The sequence below is a fragment of the Scyliorhinus canicula genome, chromosome 2 (assembly GCF_902713615.1).
Source record: "Scyliorhinus canicula chromosome 2, sScyCan1.1, whole genome shotgun sequence".
NCBI classification, from domain to species: Eukaryota; Metazoa; Chordata; class Chondrichthyes; order Carcharhiniformes; family Scyliorhinidae; genus Scyliorhinus; species Scyliorhinus canicula.
The window spans coordinates 169118923-169143746 of record NC_052147.1 but is presented as its reverse complement, the minus strand read 5'-3'; the positions used below and the strand labels follow the sequence as shown (position 1 = coordinate 169143746).

At 46.6% G+C, this 24824-nt stretch overlaps 1 protein-coding gene across 4 annotated transcripts in view; it reads right to left on the bottom strand.

The window, feature by feature from the left end:
* lcmt2 (leucine carboxyl methyltransferase 2) overlaps positions 1-20286 on the bottom strand; it is an 87911-nt gene extending 67625 nt beyond the window's left edge. For 3 of the 4 annotated variants that reach the window (XM_038789003.1, XM_038789001.1, XM_038788999.1), the window contains exons 1-8: positions 20162-20286; positions 17137-17261; positions 12857-12938; positions 12024-12213; positions 11422-11578; positions 7163-7352; positions 4246-4353; positions 2998-3082 (exon numbers count right to left, since the gene is read on the bottom strand). In XM_038789003.1, the coding sequence (XP_038644931.1) occupies positions 2998-3082; positions 4246-4353; positions 7163-7352; positions 11422-11578; positions 12024-12213; positions 12857-12938; positions 17137-17261; positions 20162-20248 (1024 nt within the window). In that variant the 5' untranslated portion in view covers positions 20249-20286. The remainder of the gene's footprint in view (positions 1-2997; positions 3083-4245; positions 4354-7162; positions 7353-11421; positions 11579-12023; positions 12214-12856; positions 12939-17136; positions 17262-20161) is intronic. The other variant, XM_038789002.1, reaches the window with a different exon arrangement.
* Positions 20287-24824: the final 4538 nt, after the last annotated feature.

Below are 24824 nucleotides of genomic sequence, written 5' to 3'. Positions count from 1 at the left end.
GGGGGGGGGGGGGGGGGGGGGGGGGAGCGATAGCGCAAGGCGGGGGGAGAGGCAAGAGCGAGAGGGGGAGGGAGCAAGAGCACAAGGGGGTGGGAGGGAGCGAGAGCACGAGGGGGGATAGAGGGAGAGGGGAAGAGGGGGCAGGGCAGGGCACAAGGGGAGGGGGAGAAGGGGAGGGGGAGAAGGGGAGGGGAGAGGGAGAAGGGGAGGGGGAGAAGGGGAGGGGGAGAAGGGGAGGGGGAGAAGGGGAGGGGTGAGAAGGGGAGGGGGAGAAGGGGAGGGTGAGAAGGGGAGGGGGAGGGGGAGAAGGGGAGGGGGAGAAGGGGAGGGGGAGAAGGGGAGGGGGAGACGGGGAGGGGGGAGAAGGGGAGGGGGGAGAAGGGGAGGGGGAGAAGGGGAGAGGGAGAAGGGGAGGGGGAGAAGGGGAGGGGGAGAAGGGGAGGGGGAGAAGGGGAGGGGGGAGAAGGGGAGGGGGGAGAAGGGGAGGGGGGGAGAAGGGGAGGGGGAGAAGGGGGAGGGGAGGGGGAGAAGGGGAGGGGGAGGGGGGAGAAGGGGAGGGGGAGAAGGGGAGGGGGAGAAGGGGAGGGGGAGAAGGGGAGGGGGAGAAGGGGAGGGGGGAGAAGGGGAGGGGGAGAGGAGAAGGGGAGGGGGGAGAAGGGGAGGGGGGAGAAGGGGAGGGGGAGAAGAGGAGGGGGAGAAGGGGAGGGGAGAAGGGGAGGGGGAGAAGGGGAGGGGGAGAAGGGGAGGGGGAGAAGGGGAGGGGGAGAAGGGGAGGGGGAGAAGGGGAGGGGGAGAAGGGGAGGGGGAGAAGGGGAGGGGAGAAGGGGAGGGGGAGAAGGGGAGGGGGAGAAGGGGAGGGGGAGAAGGGGAGGGGAGAAGGGGAGGGGGAGAAGGGGAGGGGAGAAGGGGAGGGGAGAAGGGGAGGGGGAGAAGGGGAGGGGAGAAGGGGAGGGGGAGAAGGGGAGGGGAGAAGGGGAGGGGGAGAAGGAGGGGAGGGGGAGAAGAGGGAGAGAAGAGGGGGAGAAGGGGAGGGGAAGGTGAGGGGAAGGGGAAGGTGAGGGGAAGGGGGAAAGTGAGGGGAAGGGGAAGTGAGGGGAAGGGAAAGGTGAAGGGAAGGGAAAGGTGAGGTGAGGGGAAGGGGAAGGTGAGGGGGAGAACGGGAGGGGGGAGAACTGGAGGGGGGAGAACTGGAGGGGGGAGAACGAGAGGGGGGAGAGAGGGAAAGTGGAGAGCGGGAAAGAGAAGAGAGTGGCATCCAGTGGGAAAGGAGAGAGAGAGAGAGATACAAAGTGGGAAAGGAAAGCAAGCAAAAAGTTTGAGCTGAGTTTGAGGAATGTTGAGGTTGAGACACAAGCGTTGTGCTACTCAGGGCTTCCTTAGGTGAGTTAGTGTTATCTAATTTGAATTTATATAGTATTTATGTCATATTCAGCAATTTAATTTATTTTGCAAGTTATTCATGCAAGGAATGCACAGTGATGCACATGCATGATACTGTATTTCAAATGGTACAGTGGTTATCCAGGCAAGAAATGTGCAAAGGAACCTAACTCTGGCTTTAACATGGATTCCTCTCAAATCAACGATTCACTGAAAGTCACAATTCTCAGGAACACAACCACAAATTTAAATGGCGACTTACTATATGTGGTCAAAATGGCTAAGCAACAAAGATCTTTTCTAGTTTGTTACCAACCAAACTTAAAGCAAACACTCCAATGTTCCTGTCATAATGGTTGTGAATAAAAATAGCTTACGGCAGTTCCCAAATTGGGGTACGGCAGATGTCTCATGGGGTACCCTTTGCTTAAATCTGTATAAGCAGATTTTTATGAATAAGAAATGTTTTTTGACCTTCGCCTCCCCTCCACCACTCTGCGATGCAGAGATTCCCAAACACAGGTGTCTTAGATTCTCAGGTTCATGCGTTGCCATTCTCCTTCCTGCTGCTCCCCCAAACACTGGTTTTCTCCCACATTTGCTGCTAATAGATACACGAGTGAGATGCAGTCATGCCTATTCGCAGTAAGCATGAGAGAAGAACAACCAGTGGCTGGAGCAGCAGCGAATAGCGGGAAGCTGAGCATCATCTACTAGCCAAAACACTGTCCAAGTGGGAACAGCTGCTTGCTTGACTTGCAAATCAGCACACAGCTGGGCGTACATGGACTGCCTAGCCGAGGCCATTACCTTGATGGAGTCGTGTCACAAAGGTACAAAGGAGGTGAAGGTAAGGCATTAGGAAGAGGGGCTGCTGTTGGAGTCATTCTATGGGAGGAGTGGCTGTAAAAGAGGCACTGCTGAGTGAGTTGGTGGGAAGGGGATTGGGAAAAGGGACTGCTAATTGAGTGATTCTTGGGGTGGAGGAGCTGGTTCAATGATATATTTCTCCCAATCTCAAGTGTGTATGCTCTACCAAACAAGCTTAGCCCTCAAATTAATGGTAAGTTAAAAAAACAATTATGGACACGTTTACTTGTAATGTGTAACTTTAATGATTCACAAAACGTGCGGTTATTGGATGGGTAATTAAAAAAGAAACTGCCCACAGGCGGCATGTAGCACAGTGGTTAGCGGCGCTGAGGACCCGGGTTTGAATCCTGGCCCTGGGTCACTGTCCGTGTGGAGTTTGCACATTCTCCCCATGTCTGCATGGGTTTCACCCCCACAACCCAAAGATGTGCAGGTTAGGTGGATTGGCCATGCTAAATTGCTCCTTAATTGGGGAAAAAAAAATAATTGGGCACTCTAAATTTAAAAACACTGCCTATAGATATGCAAAATGTTGGAACTTTAAACAGTGCCAAAAGGTTTGCGAACCACTGGCTTACGGTTTGACTTCTGGACCAATATAAATTAGGAATGACCAGACAAACTTTCAGAAGATCACTGTTTTTAGAATTCTGGTGAATCTAAAAATAAATGACCAACAGACTAAAAAAAAAATTAGGTTCATAAAGTTAGTCACCTAATTCAGTTTACGTTTTCTGACCTTACCTGGGGGAGGATGGAGAAACAGACACTTCAGGCCTCCTTTTGACGCACTCAGAATTAAATAGTGAGAACACTTTAGATGCCATTCCTTGATAATAAATGAATAATTTGGGTGGGGGGGGGGGGAAGAAGAGAAGAAATATTTCTTAAATTAATTTCAATATTTGAAATATTGAGATACTGCGAAATGAGAAAATATTAGGAAATATTCGCTTTAATTATTAATGATGTGTAGATGCCGGCATTGGATTGGGGTGAGCACAGTAAGAAGTCTTACAACACCAGGTTAAAGCCCAACAGCTTTGTTTCGAATCACTAGCTTTCGGATCACTGCTCCGTCCTCAGGTGAAATTTCACCTGAGGAAGGAGCAGTGCTCCGAAAGCTAGTGATTCGAAACAAACCTGTTGGACTTTAACCTGGTGTTGTAAGACTTCTTACATAATTATTAGTAGTCATTACTCAGTTGGAGAATTTGAACCCTTAATAACAAATCTATCTACATTTTTAAATACTATTTTTAAAATGTTTCCAATTAAGGGCAATTTAGCTTGGTCAATCTATCTATCCTGCACATCTGTGGGTTGTGAAGGCGAGACCTACGCACAGGGAGAACGTGCAAACTCCACACAGACAGTGACCCAGGATCAAACCCGGGTCCTTGGAGCAGTGCTAACTACTGCGCCACCTTGCCGCCCTCAAATCCATCTACTTACAGATGTTAATTGATAAGTACCTGTATTTGATTTGAAGTTAGGGCAGATCAATAGCGTAGGTTTACTGTCACCTGCCTATGTTGCCCCTAATAGATGAAAAAGTACTTCCTGGTTTGAAATCAGGAAGAAATATTGCTTTAAAAATTGGTTTATTCATTATAACTCTTTCTTATATGTGCATTTTGGAATATTTTTCCCAGAAATTATGGAATAGTTTAGGGGGATTTGAGTAAAACCCTTTCAACCCAGAGGGTGGTGATGGTCTGGAATGCACTAAATGGGAGGGTGGTAGAGGCGGGTTGCCTCACATCCTTTAAAATGTACCTTGACAAGCACTTAGCATGTCATAACATTCAAGGCAATGGGCCAAGTGGTGGCAAATGGGATTAGGTAGGTACGGCAGGTGTTTTTCATGCGTCGGTGCAGACTCAATGGGCCGAAGGGCCTCTTCTGCACTGTATTATTCTGTGATTCTATGATAATTGATATATGTTAAAAACTTGAAGACTGTTCCACTATTCAAACAGTTAAATATACCTCGTACTCATCAAAGGGTTCCAACATTTCAATCCTTTGTTTCTCCTGTTCCGGAATAAATCCAACATAAAACTCATTCATGTCAATACAATGACATTCCTCCCAGCCCTAAAAGAATAAGAAATTACAGATAAATATTGTTACAAAGACAATAATTTGCTCCTTCATATATTCTGTTCTTAGTATTCTGCACATTAAGATTTGCACAAAGTTGTTGAAACATCTCTCCGTCCCACTTTTGCAGCCTCCTTTTGAGGAGACCTCTGTGATTTGTAGCTTGGGAGCTTGTCACATGGGAGGATCTAACATTCCATACACCAAAGAAGCCAAGATAGTTCAACTGGGAGAGCATTTTGATGGATTCTCATGTTGCTTCAATGGATGAAAAAATAGACTGGTTGAAAATCTAGGTGGATAGCCTTGTGTTTGTGATGTTAAGTCAAATCTCAATTTGCATAACCGATTGCAAATACTGCATATGAAGTCGGTGTTGGAGGGATGGATGGAGACATTGGCTTTGCTCGTCAGGAAAGCACTCGACTGTTCTCCTCAAAGATCAAAATTCTTTGCTGCCAGAGACGTCTCCTTTTGGAGCTGTCAAGATATTTTCTCCCCATGTATTGAGATCCAGTGTGCAAGCTCGGAGGTTAGCTTTCAGATTGTCTTTATATCCAAGTGTGGGATATCCTGTTATGCAGTTTCCCATGCTCAGCCGGTTGTAGGGTGCAATCTATGGTATGCAGGAATTCTCAATGCAAACCACATGACTGACCCAGTGAAGCATTACAGCAAAGAGTTAAAGGCATTTGGTGTAATCCTAGACCACAGTAGCAAAGTAAACTTTTAGGATCATAGAATCATACAGCACAGGAGGAGGTCATCTGTTCAACAGTCCCACTCCCCTACTCTTTCTGCATAGCCGAATAAATCTTTTATTTTCGTGAGACAGAACAACTGAGCAGCCACTGCCATCTGGGTCTAGAAAACTCCAAAGACACTCTTTGCGTGAAGCAATTATCCTGATTTCAGTCCAAAATGTCCGACGCCATAATCCGAGACTAATCCCTAGTTCAAGACTCTATAACTAGGGGAAATGGTCTCTGAGCACCTACCCTGTTAAGCCCTTCACAATTAGGCAAAGTGTCTCCTCAGTTTTCATCCCTGGCCCAGATACAGCTACAATTAAGCAGGCAGGCAGGATTTACTCCCAAGAATCCAGTAATTCAGAGCTGGCTGTTTGAAAGAGTGCAAGATGACTTTCAAATTTTCTTTCTGCTTATGTGTGGAGTCAGTATTGACCACATCAATGCAGTAATATCAAAAATTATCTGGTGCACAGGAAAATGATATAGATACAGCCCATCACTACATTGCATCGTGCACTATCAAACATGTCATCCTCCTTTTTAATAAATATCTTAAAAATATAAAGACTAAAAGTAGATGAACATCCATCAATTTACCCAGGACAGCATGGTAGCACAATGGTTAGCACAGTTACTTCACAGCTCCAGGGTTCCAAGTTCGATTCCGGGCTTGGGTCACTGTCTGTGAGGAGTGTGCACGTTCTCCCCGTATCTACGTGGGTTGCCTCCCACAGTCCAACAATGTGCAGGTTAGGTGGATTGACTAAACTAAATTGCCCCTGGTGTCCAAAAAAGATTGGGTGGGGTTGCGGGGATGGGATGGAGGTGTGGGCTTGGGTGGGGTGCTCTTTCTGGGGACCGGTGCAGACTTGGTGGGCCGAATGGCCTCCTTCTGCACTGTAAATTCCATGATACCCCGGGAACCTGGCTTTTACCCAGTATGGAGTGATTGGAAGATAGCCTATGAGGAAGCTTAGTATGAATAAACCTGGGCAATCAATTTTCACGCTAGCGGAACAAAAACAGAAAATACTGGACAATCTCAGCCGGTTTGACTGTATCTGGAGAGAGAAGGGAGCAAATGTTTTGAGTCTGGATTAATCTTTGTCAAAGCTGGAGTGAACCGGAAATGGGGTAAATGGTAAGGCAGACCATGTATTCTATATCTGACATCAAATGTATCGATGTCTAATTAGAAAACACATGACATGCATTCATTAAATTATCTTCACTTATCTCTTCTCGGCCTTTTGGCTATGATCAAGCGTCTGATCAAATCCAAGATCAGGTGCAATGCCTTTTCTTGTCAGCTTGGATCTTGTATGTCTCTCTTGTGGAGATCATAAATTGGTTTCAATTTGAATTAGCTTTTGGAGCAAGCAATGGGCAGCACGGTAGCATAGTGGTTAGCACAATTGCTTCACAGCTCCAGGGTCCCAGGTTTGATTCCCGCTTGGGTCACTGTCTGTGCTGAGTCTGCACATTCTCCCCATGTGTGCGTGGGTTTCCTCCGGGTGCTCTGGTTTCCTCCCACAGTCCAAAGATGTGCAGGTTAGGTGGATTAGCCATGCTAAATTGCCCTTAGTGTCCAAAAATTGCCCTTAGTGTTGGGTGTGGTTGCTGGGTTATGGGGATGGGGTGGAGGTGTGGACTGGTGTAGGGTGCTCTTTCCAAGAGCCAGTGCAGACTCGATGGGCTGAATGGCCTCCTTCTGCACTGTACATTCTATGATTCAATGAGATGGATTAAGGGTTTGCCCTGTCCATTCTGCGCATTGGCTTTGTAACTTTAAGGTTGAGATTTTAAAAATACTTTAAAAATTATCTTCACTCTTGGAATATCATCACAGAATTCCTCACTGAATATTAAAGCATCTGTTTGAAGATTCAATCTTGATTTTGAATTTTAACATCTTTCAAGCACATAAAAAAAACTCTTAATAGACATTTCAATGAGATTTTGTGAATGACACCCTCCACTCCAGTTTGCTGTGTGGAGAACATACAGCATCATAATTGTGAAAGACGGACTATCGGGGGTATTCAACTGACCTCATTTAAAAAACGAATCCGTTGAGCTTCCTTTTCAGGAAACTGAATGAGCGCGTACAGAGTGGAGTTCAACTGCGTAAAATGTCGCTGCATGACCTGACCAAAGGGGTCATTTGGACGTATCTGTTCGTAGACCACAAATATAGCTGAAGGAAATCGGTCCGCTGCCCAATGGATTACTGCTGAAGAACTAGACAAAAATGTAACTTTGTTACAAATCTTGGGCTCATTATTGAAAAAAAAACATAGCTTCAAGCAAGAAAAATAAGGGGCGGGATTCTCCGTTTCAGAGACTAAGTGCTGATGCCGGGATTGAATTGTGGTTGTTCTCTGGACCCAATGGCAGTGCTGGTCCTGGGGCCAATCAGGTCATGCTAACGGGCCAGCACTGGAACTAGCCACTTGGAACTAGTGTAATTCCAATGCATGCCAGCGTGTGATTCACCAGGGTTGGGAATGGCACTCGAGAGCCTGACAAGCTGCAGCCGGATACGAGTACTCCACTTCCCACACACACATATTCCACCCACGAAGATGCCACCCCGAAGAGCAGCACTGAGGTTTGCCAATGCAGAGCTGGAGACACTGCTGGATGCCCTGGAGGAGAGGTGGACACCCCGGTCCCTGGGATGGGAGGAAGGCTGCAACTTTTCGACCTCGACCGGGCCTGTGCGCAAGTGGCAGAGTTGTGAGCCATACCACTAGGACCGGGCAGCAGTGAAGGAAAAAGCTGCACAACCTCCTCAGAGTAGCCAGGTTGCATCACCACCCCCATGCCCACACCCATCACCCCCCCCCCCCACTTAGTGGGCCACTGAACCCCACGTGCTGGCAGCCCCGTCACACCCCACCCTGCACCGAATGCCAACATCCATACCGCTCGCCATGGCCGGGTGCCCTGCACACACAGGCCACTGGTTGGGGGCCTCTGATGCTCCCGCGTCCAAGTGTCTCACACTGTGCATTATCTGCCCCCCCCCCCAGAAAAAGGTGGCCCACAGCTGCAGGGCACACAAGACTGGAGGGAGCCGGCTGGACCTGCAGCACCTCGCATTCGCAGAGAGGGTGTTGGACGGCAGTGTTGGAGAGCAGGCAGTCGCAGAGGCGGAGGTTAGCATTATCATAGTATCATAGAATTTACAGTGCAGAAGGAGGCCATTCGTCCCATCAAGTCTGCACCGGCTCTTGGAAAGAGCACCCTACCCAAGACCATACCTCCACCCTATCCCCATAACCCAGTAACCCCACCTAACACTAAGGGTAATTTGGACTCTAAGGGCAATTTATCACGGCCAATCCACCTAACCTGCACATCTTTGGACTGTGGGAGGAAACCGGAGCACCCGGAGGAAACCCCTGCACACACGGGAGAACGTGCAGACTCCACACAGACAGTGACCCAAGCCGGGATTCGAACCTGGGACCCTGTAGCTGTGAAGCATTTGTGCTATCCACAATGCTACCGTGCTGCCAAGAGATCCAAGTCAGCCTCCAATGAATTGCGATGTCCCTATGGCGTGAGTCTCCCCCCCCCCCACAAACCACGAAATAGTCTTGTGTCTTGTCTTTTCTCTTGCACGATCACAAGCCGATGAGGTGAGTCTATTTGGGGTCCCCCGCCCGCAATACTCCGACACCCTCCACCATCCCAGAGACATTCACCTCGGTTGGGCACTTTTCATGAAGACTCCTGGGGCTCTCTCTGGTGCGCACCACACACATGCAGCGGTACATCAGATAAGAGGTAGGAACCCCGAGGGGGTGGATGGTCGGAGGGCAGCCCGACCACAGGGACTAGCTGCCGTCCAGACGGGTCACCAGCTTCTGTAAAGGGTGGTGCAATCAATGTTGAAGACGCAGGCACATATCTGGGGGCTACAGGAGGAGGTTTCATGAGGGGTCCACCCGTCTGCAGGGGCAGGAGGCAGTGCTGATACTGTGTGTCACTGCACAGATGACATCCAACATGGATGCCTTGGGTGCAATGGTATCGGTCATGGGTCAGGATGTCCAAGGCCTGGGGCATTCTGTATGGGTGGTGGCTGATGCACATGACAGGGCTGCCATGTCAAAGGCATGGCATGGGCATTGCAGCAACACTTGGGTCATGGTTGCGGGCATCAAGGACACTGGCCTGCCGCTCACTGGCCTGAGCAGTTCTCAGAAGGACGTGACACAGTCCGTGTGCTCCACGGCCGCGAGCATAAAGACTCTGGCCGAGAAGAGAGCGAGCCTCTAGGACTGGCAGCGCCAGGTGGCGGGGGAGCCCAAGGAGCTCGCTCCAGCCACACCTCAGTCCCAAGGAGTAGTAGACCGGGGGCCATTGAGCACCCCATGGGAGGAGGAGACGACAGGACTGTGCCAGTGACTCCCGCAGAAGAGGTGCCGGAACACCGCGGCGCCTCCGAATCCCCTCCACCTGTCCCTGGCGCATTTGATGGGCAGCGGGCAGAACAGGGTAGCGCCACGTCGCCTGTGACACTTGGAAGATGTAATGGGCCCAGCCGCTCCAGAGGACTGCCAAAGAGGACTCAGGTCGGAGGGCGAGATATGCAGAGGGCCGCCTCTACTTCTGCTGCACTATCTGGGGGGCCAAATAAAAGGAGCTAAGGGCACGTAAGGTAAGAAAATTAGACACCAGTTAAGGTGGCAGGCACGAAACACATAGGTTAGCGATAGGGACAGGGCACAATACTTGTATATATCACAATAAACACCTGCTCACCGACATTCCCAACTGTTCGGTTCTCTGTCTGAAGGGTGTGGGGATGGGCTGGGCCTGGAGCAGAGGGTTTGCCAGGCCGGGCGTGGGAGGTGGACACAGGCCAGGGCCCCCAGGGCAGTCAGGGGTTACCCCCGGGGTCGCCTCGGGGGGCTGCAGGGGACAGAGCAAGAAATGTTGGAACACCATGTAGTAGTGCCCACTTAGTGGGTGACCCACCACCACACACCCAACTGATACCCAACTCTAGGCAGATGCCAACTATTCCTGATTGGAAACCGAACTCCATTATTTGCAGGGGGTGAATCGCAGACACGTGAGCATGGTGAGTATGCCTGTGCTCAACCAGGTCCTACGGGCTGCTCGGTGGCCCTGGCTTGCACTGCAATCACTGTCCACGCCTGTGTCCCGCACCCCCCCTCCCCCATTCCCCGACACTTTGTCCTCCACATGGCACCCCTGTCAGTAACTGGCATCGGGGGGCCTCTAATGCCGCCACCCTTCCCTGCCAGCATACCCATGGTTGGCACTACCCATGCCAACAATGCGCTCTGCAACCCCTGTCCTGCGCCCTTCTGTGGGGGCCATGTGATAGCCCACCAGCAGGGTGGCACCAGGTTGTGGGGAGATGGGAGAGAGTCAGCCACACTTCAAGGAAGTGACTGAATTTGAGGTGAGAGCAGCCCAGCTGGCAGGGGTGGAGCGAGGCCAGGCCACTGGGGATGGGGAGATTGGATTCAGGTCTCCAACCAGTAAGGATACATGCAAGTAATAGAAACCTCGGGTCCAAGGATGCCTCCATGTTAGAAGCAGCTTATAGTCACTTGTTCTCTACTTTCTCAATTACAACTGCCACCAGGGAGAGGGCAAGCCTGATCCAGAAGAACTGTTTAGCGTCAGCACAAATCCTGATAGGAGCAAAGAGACAACTCAAGAGATATGTGTAAATGCAGAGCCATCTCAGCACATAACAATTGCACCCTTCACCAGACACAGGCATTGGTTGGTATTGGATCTAGTGTAGGAAAGGTCCCATATTCTGGTGGTCACTGCAAGGGCACATATTCGCAGGAGGACGGAGGGTCAGCCAAGCTAACTGGTACTCGAATGAGCGTTGGGGAAGAGGCATCTACAAGGTCAGAGTCCGATGATGGGCCTCTGGAATCGGCCTTCCAACTGATGCTGGGAGTCTATTAAGAGGTGGGGGAACATCAAGTAGAGTTAATGGCGTGCAGACTTTCACTCCATCATGATATCCATTGGGGGTGGGGTCCACCCCTGCTGTGGATGTCTGAGCTAACAACCCAATTGCAATACTCAAATATTGCAACTATGAAATAGCCAATAATTATTCCTTCTAACAACTTAAAATTTGTAGTTGATTGCTCTCTATTTAGATGCACTGGGCCATCAATATGGAAGGTGGAACAGTTATGTCAGAACAAACACCCTTGTTGCTGATCTCTTTGAAAATAGCTGCGCATCCACTAGATTAAAATTACCATCAATCAATCCTGTCCAAATCAACTGTCCTTACCTTTCAACTCTCATGTATGTCAGTACAACCTCTGATAATATCAGGGTCGGACAAGCGGGATTTAGGCCAATCTGCATTAGTAGATTATCCAATTCCACTATTTCAGTCAGGTCAATGCCAAGCAATTTGTAATCCATACTGCTAAGATACAGATGACCTGCAACTCCAAAAATGACATATTATTACTATTAGAAGACTGCCAAACGAGAATGAGATTTTTTTTAATGTAAGAAACGCTTTCTGTAATGTTTTGGAACCTATGGATAATTGTTTCTTTTAAGGTTGATAGTTTTGTTTGCTGTATGTATAAACTGGTAGTCATCGTCTATGGAACATATAAGAGACAAATATTAACATTCATGGGTACATATAGACATCCAGATTTTTGATGTCATTTCTAATACATGTTTAAACATTTTGTGCAACCTTAATTTCATACTGCCGAATTTATAAGACAAAAACACTGAGCAGTCACTGCATGCAAACTATAATCCTATTTAGCAAGAATGCCTGATATCATTCACCCATTGTATCACTGTCAAAGGCCTTGCCAAACTCAACAAGCATTTTCAATGATGCATGTACTTGGAAAACAATCATACCCATCTGGGTTGGTCTAATTTCATCAATGCAGCCTATGAGCTCCACAAATTCCTGCTTGTTTTTAATCAGAGTGGCTTTGCGCTGAACAACATCTGGAAAATCCACCTCATATACAACCACATTTTTCAGCTCCCCGCTTGCCTTTAGCCGAAAGTACAAGGAATCAAATCCAGCTCCCAGTGAAAGGATCTGTAGAAATGAGAATGCATACGAAGTTACAATGTTGCATTTTAGTGGACTATTCTCATTTGCTGTCAGAACATAAATATTCAGAACAAGTATGATCCTGATATATGCATACAATTACTCACAATTTAGTTGCAAATTCATAAGCTTAAACATAATGCATTTGCTCTCATTACATATACCTGAGAATCTGTCCCTGACAACAGATTACAAAAATATCCAGAATATTGTTTCTTGAAAGTGAATTCAGAATATGGGAAAATTGATATACAAAATATCCGTGTGCACAGGCAGACTTTCTATTCTAAGGTGATGAAGTGCCAAGGTGAAAATTTGGGATTCTGTTCCTGTAAACAGAATTCCCAATCTTGATTGGCGTTGGTGGTCTGATTTAGCTACTGAGCATTCCTCACAGGATCCTACCTAATCAGAATCGTACACATCATGAGGATAGCCATATAATAGCATTAGCAAAGGATAACGATGAACGGTCACATGCTTAGTCACAAAAGCACTGCGTGGACCTGAAAGGGGGGGGGGGGGGGGGGGGGGGGCAACATAGTGGAAAGTTAAATATGCCTAATCATTATTTTCATGTAGAGAATGCATTTGTAACAGAACAAAGCAATATCACCAACAAACTCACCTGTCTCTGAGAGTAACTCGCTGTTTGTTGCAAAAAGCAACGCAGACTGTAATCCACTGCCTTCGCCCTCACATAGTAGCCACTTCAGAGTGAAAAAAATTAAATTAGACTCCTATTGATTTTAGTGCAAATCCAAGATACATCAAAGTACAATTTAGTGGTTAAACAGTTCATCTTCATCAATTTCAAGGCTTTGGATGGAATTCAAGCTCAAATTCCCTAAATTAGTAAAATAAATAAGCATAAATTATTTTGAAAAAAAATAAATTTAGAGTACCCAATTATTTTTTTCCAATTAAGGGGCAATTTAGCATGGCCAATCCACCTACCCATCTTTGGGTTGTGGGGATGAAATCCACACGGACACAGGGAGAATATGCAAACTCCACATGGACAGTGACCCGGGGCCGGGATCGAACCTGGGTCCTTAGCGATAAGCATAAATTATTAATCATAGTGCATAAAACATTTTTCATTTTGGTTCACAACTTACAAAAATCTGCATGACGTTGCAAGTCATGCAATGGATTCCTTCTTTATTAGAAGCAGTGCTCCGAATAAATTCACTGTGTTGAAGCCATTTTTGTGCTGGCACTCAGCTAATCTTGATTCCAAGATCGGCATTTATCACCTGGCTCTCTTATTCTGATAAAGATGTCAAAGACTTAGTTTATCATGGGTCTATGATTCTGCCACCAAGTTACATGATCTTGATTATTTACAGAACATGATCTTGATTATTCACAGATTCACAGAATGGTCACAGAAGGAGGCCTTTCTGCCCACTGTGTCACGCCAGTTCTCTGCAAAAGTAATTTAACCTTTTCCCACTTGCCCGTACTTGTCACATAGTACTGCAAATGTTCTTTCTTCAGGTGCTTATCTTATTCACTTTTGAAAGGCAGGATTGAATCTGCCTTCAGCACGCTTGCAGGCAGTATATTCCAAAACATAACCCCTTGTCAGGTAAAAATGTTTCTCCTCATATGGCCGTTGATTCTTTTACGATCATCCAACATATCAGTGTTTTCGACCATTCCGCCAACAGGAACAGCAACTTTCCTTCTCTGTTTAGAACCTTCTCGATTTTGAATGCAGAATCACTGCACCCTTTCGGGACTTGTGGGAGGAAACTGGAGCATCCAGAGAAAACCCATGCAGACACTGGGAGAACGTGCAGTCTCTGCACAGTCAGTGATCCAAGCCGGGAATTGAACCTGGGACCCTGGGGCTGTGAAGCAATAGTGCTATCACGGGGAGAAACCACTGAGCTACCATGCGCCCCTTGGCCCATCATTCAAGTCCTAATCACTCACTGCATGAACAAATAAATTTTCCCTCATCTCGCCATTGCTTCTTTGGCCAATCTGTGCGCTCTCATTCTTGAACCTTTAAATAGCGGGAACAGTATCTCGTTATTTACTCTGTCTGAATCCCTCATGATTTTGAATGCCACTATCAAATCTTCTCTCAGACTTCTCTTCCTCAAGGAAAACAGTCCCAACTTCTCCAATCCATCTTCACATTTATCCACACTGAACACACCTGCCACTTATCATCCCACTCCATCAATTTATATACTCCCTTTTGAAGTTCTACACGATCCACCTCACAGTTCATAACGCTTCAAAGTTTTGTATCATCAACAATGTTTGAAATTGTGCCCTGTACACCAAGATCTGGGTGTACTCTGGGGAACTCTATTAGAAACCTTCCTCCGGTCAAAGAAACATCCTTTAACCACTACTCTGTTTCCTGTCACTCGGCCAACTTTATATCCATGTTGCTACTGAGCCTCTTGTTCCATGAACTATAAACTTTGCTCAGAAGTCTGTTGTGCGCCACTATATCAAATGCCTTTAGCAAGTCCACGCACACCATATCATTGCTTCGTAATTACTCTCATCAACCCTGTTATGTTTCAAAAAAACTCCAGCAAGATAGTTAAACACGATTGTCCCTTAACAAATCCTATCAATTTTCTCCCAAATTATTGTTTCTAGAAGTTTCCCCACCAAAGTTAAACTGTAATTTCTGGGTTTATCTTTACACCCTTTTTGAAGAAGGGTGAAACATTTGCAATTTTCCAGTACTCTGGCACCACCCGAGCCTAAGGAAAACTGGAAAATTATGGTCAGTGTCGCTGTACTTTTCACTCTCGCTTCCCTCAGCATCCTTGGATGCATCTCATCCGGTCCTGGTGCTTTATTAGCTTTTAAGTGCAGAGTCTGTCTATCTACTACATCCTTCTTATCGATTTTACACCCAAGTGTCTGAACTAACTCCTATTCACAATGACTCGCCAGAATCTTCTTCCTTGGTAAAGATGAATGCAAAATACTAATTTTATACTTCGGCTGTGCCGTCTCCCTCCATACATAAATTGCCTTTTGGTCCCTAAGGAGCCTCACTCCTCCTTTTATCACCCTTTTACTATAGGCAATTTGCTTATTAAAGACTTTTGGATTACCTTTTGTTAGCTGCCAGTATCTTCTCATACTCTCTCTTTGTTTTCCTAATTCAACTTTGAACCTTCTTTATTCAACCTGGTTCTCAATTGTACTATCCATTTGACATCTCTCATAAGAACATTTTTTTCAGCGAGTTCTGGATTTGTCCTACCTTCCCTCTTTGTGGGAATATGCCTTGACTGTACTCAAACCATTTGTCATTAAAGTCAGTTGATTGTTCAGTTATCGTTTTGCATGCTAATACTATTTACACGTCAATAGAAAACTTCTGGATAGATGCCAGTCTTGAAATTTTCCCGAACACACTTAGAAACGTGGTTCAGAAAACTGAATAGAGTGGGGAAATGTCTATGAAAGTGATTAGCACTGCTGCCATGGATCTAGGTTCAATTCTGGCCTTGGGTGACTGTGGAGTTTGTACATTCTCCAGTGTCTGCATGGTTTCCTCCGATTTCCTCCCACAGTCCAAAGATGTGCAGGTTATGCGGGGTTATGGGGTTGAGAGTATAGGACAGGGGAGTGGGTCTAGGTGGGTGACTCTTTCAGACAGTCGGTGCAGATTTGATGGGCTGAATGGCTTCCTTCTGCACTGTAGGGATTCTATGAAAAAACAATTAAGGGGGAAATATTCAGTCAAAGTTGCCTCTGTACTGATCCTTGCTGGGTAAAAATCCTGGAACTCCCTTCCTAACAGCATTGTGGGCGTACATGGATGTCAGTGGTTTCAAAAGACGGCCTACGCCACCATCTCAAGGTCAATTAGTATAGGCACCAAAATGCTGGACTTGCCAGCAGCACTGAAATCCCATGAACAAATAAAAATAAATTTTTCCACATACCTAAATATATCGTGCTGCCAACATGACATTTTATAGCTTTTCAATTTGATTAAAATTACCTCACTTCTAAAACTGACCTCCGTTAGCACTAACAAAAACATAAAATGACCAAAAAACAAGGATGTTAATTATTTATAGTTTTGTTGCTGATTTCCCCAAGTGATCGTGATACTCCCACTTTAAAGGTATGTTAAATATATTATGTAAAAGTGGTCACCAAACACACGAAAAGCATTTGCCAAAGACGAGGTCACTTTTGCTCCAGCATCGCAACACGAGTGCTGAGTAAGCTGACCTTGTATATGGATTGGTACAAACACGGCACTCTTGGGCTCTGGAAACAGGTAGGGTGGGGTGGTAAATCATACACTGTTTCTACTGTACTGACTCTTGCTGGGATTAGTGGACAGTGCAATTCCGACCCAATCGTCCACCTGAAGAATGACCTAAATGCTCAAAATGGGAAGGCTGGCATTGAGGTAGTAATTCAGAGACCCAGGGAATGCTCTGACGACCAGGGTTCGAATCCCACCACAGCAGATGCGGAAATTTGAATTCAATAAAAATCAAGTATAATGATGACCATGAAATCATTGTCAATTGTTGTAAAAATTCATCTGGTTCACTCATGTCCTTTCGGGAAGGAAATCTGTCATCCTTACCTTTGTCTGGCCTACATGTGACTCCAGATCCACAGCAATGTGGTAGACTCTTATCTCTCTGAAATGGCCTAGCAAGCCATTCAAGAGCAATTCGGGATGGGCAATAAATGCTGAACCAGGCAGGAACCGTGCCAAACATTAGTCAATGTTTTCAGAAGAGGAGAAAATTTAAAAATGCATCATGATTTAAGTACGGTAAGCTGACAACAATGAAACAACTTGACTCCAAAGCCCGAACACGCAAAATGCATAAAATGCACAAATAATTTTCACAACATCGCCAAATAATTAGACCCATTGTATCATACCGATTTATAAGTGGAGCTCTTCTGGTGGTTTTATTTACAAATCCTTTCAGAAAGACATCGTTGAAATAGCCTAGATTGACCATTGAACACTTGCTAACGATACTACTGTCATTTGTACCCTGGACCTGTAAACAGATTCAATAAAACAATGACAACATAAATGGGCAACAAAGTAAATAGGATAATGTTTATACACAAAAAGGGCCATATCTCACTTAACTTCAAGTTCCTTTTTGTTCTCATTATATTTGAATGTTAGGCAGTCTTCAATAAGGGAATTTCTACTTTAAGACAGCAAAACTGAAGCATGATTTGAAGGCATCACCTACCATTGTTAGCTAACATTGGACGACTTGACACAGCAGAAGTAACTAATTTGTATCATATATAAACCAGGCCATTGGGAAAGAACAGGGAGTGAGTCATGATTTAGAAGGAGGTCCTTTGGTACAGTGAAGCTTCCCTGAAACACTTTTCTATATATAAATCGGCCGTGGCCATCCGGCTCCAGGCGTTCAAGAGGACATCCGCCAAGGGCATCAAAGACAACAGGACACAAAAAGAAGCAGGCTGCCTCCACCTCTGATGTGCATCCTGAGGACACATCTAGCCACGTTAGTAGACCACGGAAGATTAAGAAGATTGAGGATCATTGAGTGAGCACGGGGAGAGGGGTCACAATCTGTAGCTAGGGACAATGATTGGGCAATGGGAGGGGTCACAATCTGTAGCTAGGGACAAAGCAAGTGTCAAATGTGCACTATTAAAACATGTTACACCTGATACATGAGATGCCTGCCTGCACTCCATGTTGCCCCCCCCCCCAGCACAGTGGTCCAAGATCAAACGCGCCCGATGAAGATTGGGGGCACGGGGGAAGAAAGGAGGAATTGCGGGGGGAAAATAGAAGGGGAATGGGAGAGGGGGGGGGAGGAAGGAGTGGAATGGGGTTGAAGGAGGGATTAAGATGGGAATTGGGAGAGGGGCTGCACTGATAGACAAAGCCTCGTCCTATGAGAAGAGGGTGAGGATGAGAGCCTCCTTGATTCTCCTTGCCACTGCCTGTCCTCCCTCCTGATCCCTCCTGCGGCTCCTCCACAGGCTCTTCCACCATTCCCTCCTGATCCGCCTCCTCAGACAAGGCTATATGTTCCCCCTCCTCCAGCATGTAGTATAGTGGTTAGCACAGTTGCTTCACAGCTCCAGGGTCCCAGTTTCAATTCCCAGCTTGGGTCACTTGTGTGCGGAGTCTGCACATGGATGTGGGCTTAAGTGGGGCACTATTTCCAAGGGCTGGTGCACTCGATGGGCCAAATGGCCTCATTCTGCACTGTAAATTCTATAGATATAGAACATAGAACGATACAGCGCAGTACAGGCCCTTCGGCCCTCGATGTTGCACCGACATGGAAAAAAAACTAAAGGCCATCTAACCTACACTATGCCCTTATCATCCATATTCTTATCCAATAAATTTTTAAATGCCCTCAATGTTGGCGAGTTCACTACTGTTGCAGGTAGGGCATTCCACGGCCTCACCACTCTTTGCGTAAAAAACCCACCTCTGACCTGTGTCCTATATCTATTACCCCTCAATTTAAGGCTATGTCCCCTCGTGCTAGCCACCTCCATCCGCGGGAGAAGGCTCTCGCTGTCCAACATATGTTTTATGTTGCATCAAAATTCTATTTAATTTTAAATATATCTAGGTTAAGTGGCTCTAATAGCAGCGAGTAGGTTGACTGCATTTGTCAACGTTTTTGCTAAAAGATACATCAATGCTATCAGTCAGCATTTGACTCCACCACAGCTTTTCAAACTTCTCGATATTCTTTTTATTCATGATGTGGAGATGCCGGCGTTGGACGGGGGTGAGCACAGTAAGAAGTCTTACAACACCAGGATAAAGTCCAACAGGTTTATTTCAAACACTAGCTTTCAGAGCACTGCTCCTTCCTCAGGTTCCTCAGGCTCCCTCACCTGAGGAAGGAGCAGTGCTACGAAAGCTAGTGTTTGAAACAAACCTGTTGGACTTTAACCTGGTGTTGTGAGACTTTTACTGTTCTTTTTATTCGGCATACTTTCTTACACCAATCTGCAAATCTTTCCATTTTCATTGGATCTACAACTGCAATTTTCTATCTTCCTCCTGCTTACGTAAACCTGTTATGAGAATTCGTGAGCCACCTTAGAATCCCTACAGTGCAGGAGGCCATTTGGCCCATTAAGTCTGCACCAGGGCCGGCTCAAGGTACCGGCAACTCGGGCAGTCGCCCGGCGCGCCATGTGCTAGGGGCGCCGCGTAAAAGACTCGTGTCCCGCGCATGTGCAGTTGGGCCGGTGCCAACCAGCGCATGCGCGGTGGCCGCCCTCCCTCAGGCCGCCCCTCCGCCCCCCCCCCTCGGGCCCCCTCCACCCCCCCCAGGCCCCCTCCGGACCCCCCCCCCCCGGCGGGCGCCGAAGTTCAGCTTGCCCGGGGTGCCAGCAACCCTAGGGCCGGCGCTGGTCTGCACTGACTCTCTGAAAGAGCACACAAAGTAGGGTCAGGTCCCCATCTTACCCCCATAACCCAGTAATCCCACCGAACCTTTCGGGCACTCGGGGCAATTTATTCATGGCCAATCCACCTAACCTGCACATCTTTGTGGACTGAGGAAACCCACACGGACACTGGGAGAAAGTGCAAACTCCACACCCACACACACCAGTGGCCAGAACTGAACCAGGGTGCCTGTGCTCTGTGAGGCAGCAGTGCTAAGCACTGTACCACCGTTCATGTAATGCAAGTACACCCACAGTGCTGTTCCCAACACTGCTTGGCGTCCATTTCGGATACCTTCCACCTTAGTTACCCTGGCAGCGCACAGTGGCTGCTGCTGGGCTCAATGTGCTCAGCAATAAATAAATATAGTGGCGGCCACATTGGGGCCGGCGCCATCCCTAATGCCGCACCGCTTTGGTCTGAGCTGACGGCCTGCCTTCCTCCGCCACTCGAACCCCCTAAACCAGAGGAACTATCACTCACAGCAACATCCTTCCCGGTCTGTTTTTTGTTCCTACATCTTTTATTGCTGACAGCGACATTCTCTCCGCTCCCACACTCGCCGCTCATTCTGGGCAGGGGGGCGGCTGCGCATGCGCCTGCCACTTCCCCAACTCTTGCTGCACCTCCGCTCAGAAGACGGCAGGGGGCAGACAGCCATGTCAGGCCACGAAGAGGAAGGTGTCAGGATTTATTTTACCGAATCACTTGAAACCCTTTCAAGGCGGTTAGTAATATTAACGTTATAAAGAGATGAGTAAAGGATGTGCTGAGCATCTTGCACGTCAGCCAGCCTGATTTTCTTTTGTTATAGGCAAACTGTTATTGGAAAACATTCTGAAGGACAGAAAGTACAAATCATCATTCAGAAAAGTACAGATTAATCAAGGGCAGTCAGCATAGATGTGTTCAGGAAAGTTGTTTCTGAATAACTTGATTGAAGTTTTTGAGGGGGTAACAAGGAAGATGAATGAGGGTAGTAGCACATTTGATGTTTTTCGGCATGGATTTTCACAAGGTCCTGCATGGCAGACTGGCCAGAAAATTAAAAGTCCGTGGAATCCAAAGGAAAGTGGAAAGAAGGATCCAAAATGGGTCCAAACAGGCGCTAGGGACAACTAGGGACAACAATGTGGCAACTAGGGACTTTTCACAGTAACTTCATTTGAAGCCTACTTGTGACAATAAGCAATTTTCGTTTCACTTTCATTTCATGGTGGAAGGGTGCTTTTCTGAATGTAGATCTGTAGCTAGTGGTGTTCCACAGGGATCACTGCTGGGACCTCTGTTGTTTGCAGTAAATATAAATCACCTGGAGGAGTTTCAATAGATCGGGCAGCCAATGTGCAGCTTTAGGTGGCGTTGCTGAAAGTCAGCCGAGCAGGATTCTACGGCAGACGATCAGGGAGGCAGAGGCAAAGGCAAGGGCGTTCGTCCTCCACCCCATGAAGAGATCTGGCTGACCTGATACCCCGAAGACTGACACTTTCGGGCATAGCTCCACCCACATCCCCACCACTTTGGATGATGCCGGAGTGTGGCGCCTCTCTGCGAGCTCTCCCAAACAGATCCTCTTTTTACATGTCAGGGGCTGATTTAGCACAGGGCTAAAGAGCTGACTTTTAAAGCAGATGTGTCTGCCTGGGTTTCCTCCGATTTGCTCCCACAGTCCAAAGACGTGCAGGTTAGGTGGATTGGCCATGCTAAATTGCCCTTAGTGTCCAAAAAGGTTGGGGTTATTGGGTTACGGGGATAGGGTGGAAGTCAGGGCTTAAGGGGGTCGGTGCAGACTCGATGGGCCGAATGGCCTCCTTCTGCACTGTATGTTCTATGTTCAGGAAAATTGGAAATGTAATCTGCGATTAAATACTCTTTCCCTTCGAGATAAAACAAGTCTATCCCAACTTTCTCCCTACTTTCTGCCATGGAAGTGTCACTATGTCACCCATCTGTATTGGTTCTTTCATTTGTCTATGTTGGAATTTTTGATATGTTGCGCATTCAAAGAACAAAGAAAAGCACAGTACAGGAACAGGCCCTTCGGCCCTCCAAGCCTGCGCCAACCATGCTGCTCATCTAAACTAAAATCGTCTACACTTCCAGGGTCTGTATCTCTCTATTCCCATCCTATTCATCTTTTTGTCAAGATACCCCTTAAACGTCACTATCGTCCCTGCTTCCACCACATCCTCCGGCAGCGAGTTCCTGGCACCCATTACCCTCTGTGTAAAAAACTTGCCGCTACCATCCTTTCAATATCCTTGTTGATCCCTGGCCAATATACATTTTTCAATTCCGAGGTGGCCCTCATGAATTTTTTATAAAATTATTTTTTTAATATTAATTTAGAATACCCAATTCATTTTTTTCCAATTAAGGGGCAATTTTAGAGTGGCCAATTGACCTAACCTGCACATCTTTGGGTTGTAGTGGTGAAACCCACAAAACCACGGGGAGGATGTGTAAACTCCACAGGGACAGTGACCCAGAGCTGGGATTGAACCTGGGAGCTCGGCGCTGTGAGGCCGCAGTGCTAACCACTGTGCCACCATGCTAACCCCGTAAAATTTTGACTCACAGAGTCTGTGGTATTATTCTTTGTTGCATTAGTAGGAACCCATTGGCTGCACTTAGTTCTTCTCTGATTCCGTGGTACTTTGAACATGACACTTTTGGCCATCCCTCATTGAGATTCTTGATTACCATCTGCAGAACTTCATCTTTTGTGGTATCTACCACTCTTAGTTTTGATTTTTCATCAGACACCAGCAGTGCCTCTGTTATCAGATTGACATGCACTTGCACATCTTCTTCCATATGACTGTCTTCCAGCACAGCTGTAGCTCTTGAGAGCTCATCTGCAACTACAATGTGCTTGCCTGAAGTGTAAATTAATAATATTAATCTTTTACTGTCATAAGTAGGCCAGACTTGTAACAGACCTTTCCAAGTGCGGGACAAATGTCGATTGCCGCATTGCTGGCACAAAATGGCGGATCCAGTCGGCTGCTCAAAATTTGGAGAGCAATGTCGATCAAAGTACTGTGTTACTTCATCGAAGCTCTTGCTTTCGTCTTCGCTGTCGAAGGTGAAGGTATTGTATATTTCTATTGCGTGAGGACCTGCTACTGCAAGTAGCAATGCAATACACCTCTCATCAGGCTGTGCCTGCAGGCCAAGGGCTGCAAAATAGAGTCTAAATTGCTGCTTGAAAACTTGCCAATTTTCATCTACGTTACCCGAGACATGAAGTTGGTGGGGTGCCTTCAAACATTACACCTCTAACTTCACAGTCTTTTGTTGCGTTGAATTCCAGATGGCTATAATTCACCACATCGACCTATTTCTTTCTTCTTTCTTCAACCTATTTTCCCCTTTTTCTCTGTTGTTATCTTTAATTGTTTGGACACCTGGTACCATGTTGTGTTCTGTGTTATGACCATGGTCATGATGTACAAAGAACATCTAGTTGTTTAATTAGAAAGATGATTTATTAACAAACACATGGAAAAATAACTAACGAGCTATAATACAGACAATGGCTACTTAATGAATTTGGTGTATTATCCTGGAGCTACTCTAAGTGCGACTATTCTCTTGTACGATTACAACCAACTGCTGGGTGTCTCAAGTCACATGGTGGATTGCTGTCGCCACCTGCTGGTCGGAGGTTCACCGATTGAGAAACAACTATATACATTGATGTGTACATGCATATCATCACACCAATGACATAGCACCGCTGATGGAGGTATCAACGCTAGAGGAAGTAGGAGACTCACAGCTGTGAGTGTCTTATATATGGGAATGATTCTTCCAGACCTACACCCCAAACCAGAGAAGATAATTGTGTCAGCATTCACTCCGAACAATGCCAATGTTGGGAAATAATTCAACATTCCTTTCTATGAAAGACAGATTGCCAATGATCTTCATTCAAAATATTCCAGAGCCACCCTGGACAGTGCTCTCTCTTATCCCACACCAGCCAAAAATTAAATATCAGTGCGAACCTGGCCCAGAAAAATGGTGGGACATCATTGGGGAGCACAGCAAGACCACTCCACAATGCTACATTGACCTGATTCTGCTGCATAATACTGCTCACCCTTGTTGTCCTGCAGCTGCCACACAGAAATCATGGACCTCCAACTAAACAACACCATGAGAACTGGGTCAGGCATACTGATGTCCATTTTAACTGAGTGACTCTCAGTGTTGAACCACATTGCCTGGCCTGCCATTTACTGCAACACCATCATACTCGGTGAAATGGAACAAGTTATGAGCGGCATCGACTTGAAGAAAAAATCAGGAAAACACTGAAAATTGCACTGACCATTCTGGGAAACAACTGCAGTTTCATGCAGCTGGTATTACCGACTATCCAGATGAATGGGAATGTGGAATCCATACAGCGTAGAAAGCTAACATCTCAACACTGATCGAATTGTAGAGCACCTTGGTTTTGTCCTCCTTCAAGCCAGTAGACACCTCTCAGCCAAAACTGCACAGTGCATGGATGATGCAGCCAATAGCTCTATTAGGAGAAGATGAGGGACAACCAAAAGTGCAATTATGGCCATAGGTCCCTAGACTATGGAATACAACACTACAACCTGCCAACCTAGTGTGGGAGACACCTCATCTCTTCACTCAGATTCTCGTGAAGCAATTGAATGGATAGCCAAACTAGAAATCCCATTAAAATATTTCTTATGATACTAAAGTAGTAGCTGGCCATATATACATATATATATATCACTTCATCTTCCCACCCTCCCAGACTTAGGTTTAGATAAAATAGACAAGGAAAACCTTTCCCTATTAGCTGATGGTACATATCATAGAATCATAGAATTTACAGTGCAGAAGGAGATCATTTGGCCCATCGAGTCTGCACTGGTCCTTGGAAAGAGGACCCTACCTAAGCTCACAGCTCCACCTATTCCCCCCAACCCAGTAACCCCAACTTTTTGGACACTTAGGGTAATTTAGCATGGCCAATTTACCTAAACTGCGTATCTTTGGACATGGGCTAGGAGACACAGCTTTAAGGTTTTGGGCAAGAGATATGGAGCAAGTGGTAATGACCTGGAACTTGCTGTCCACAAGGGTGGTAGAAGCAAAAATAAGTAATAATTTC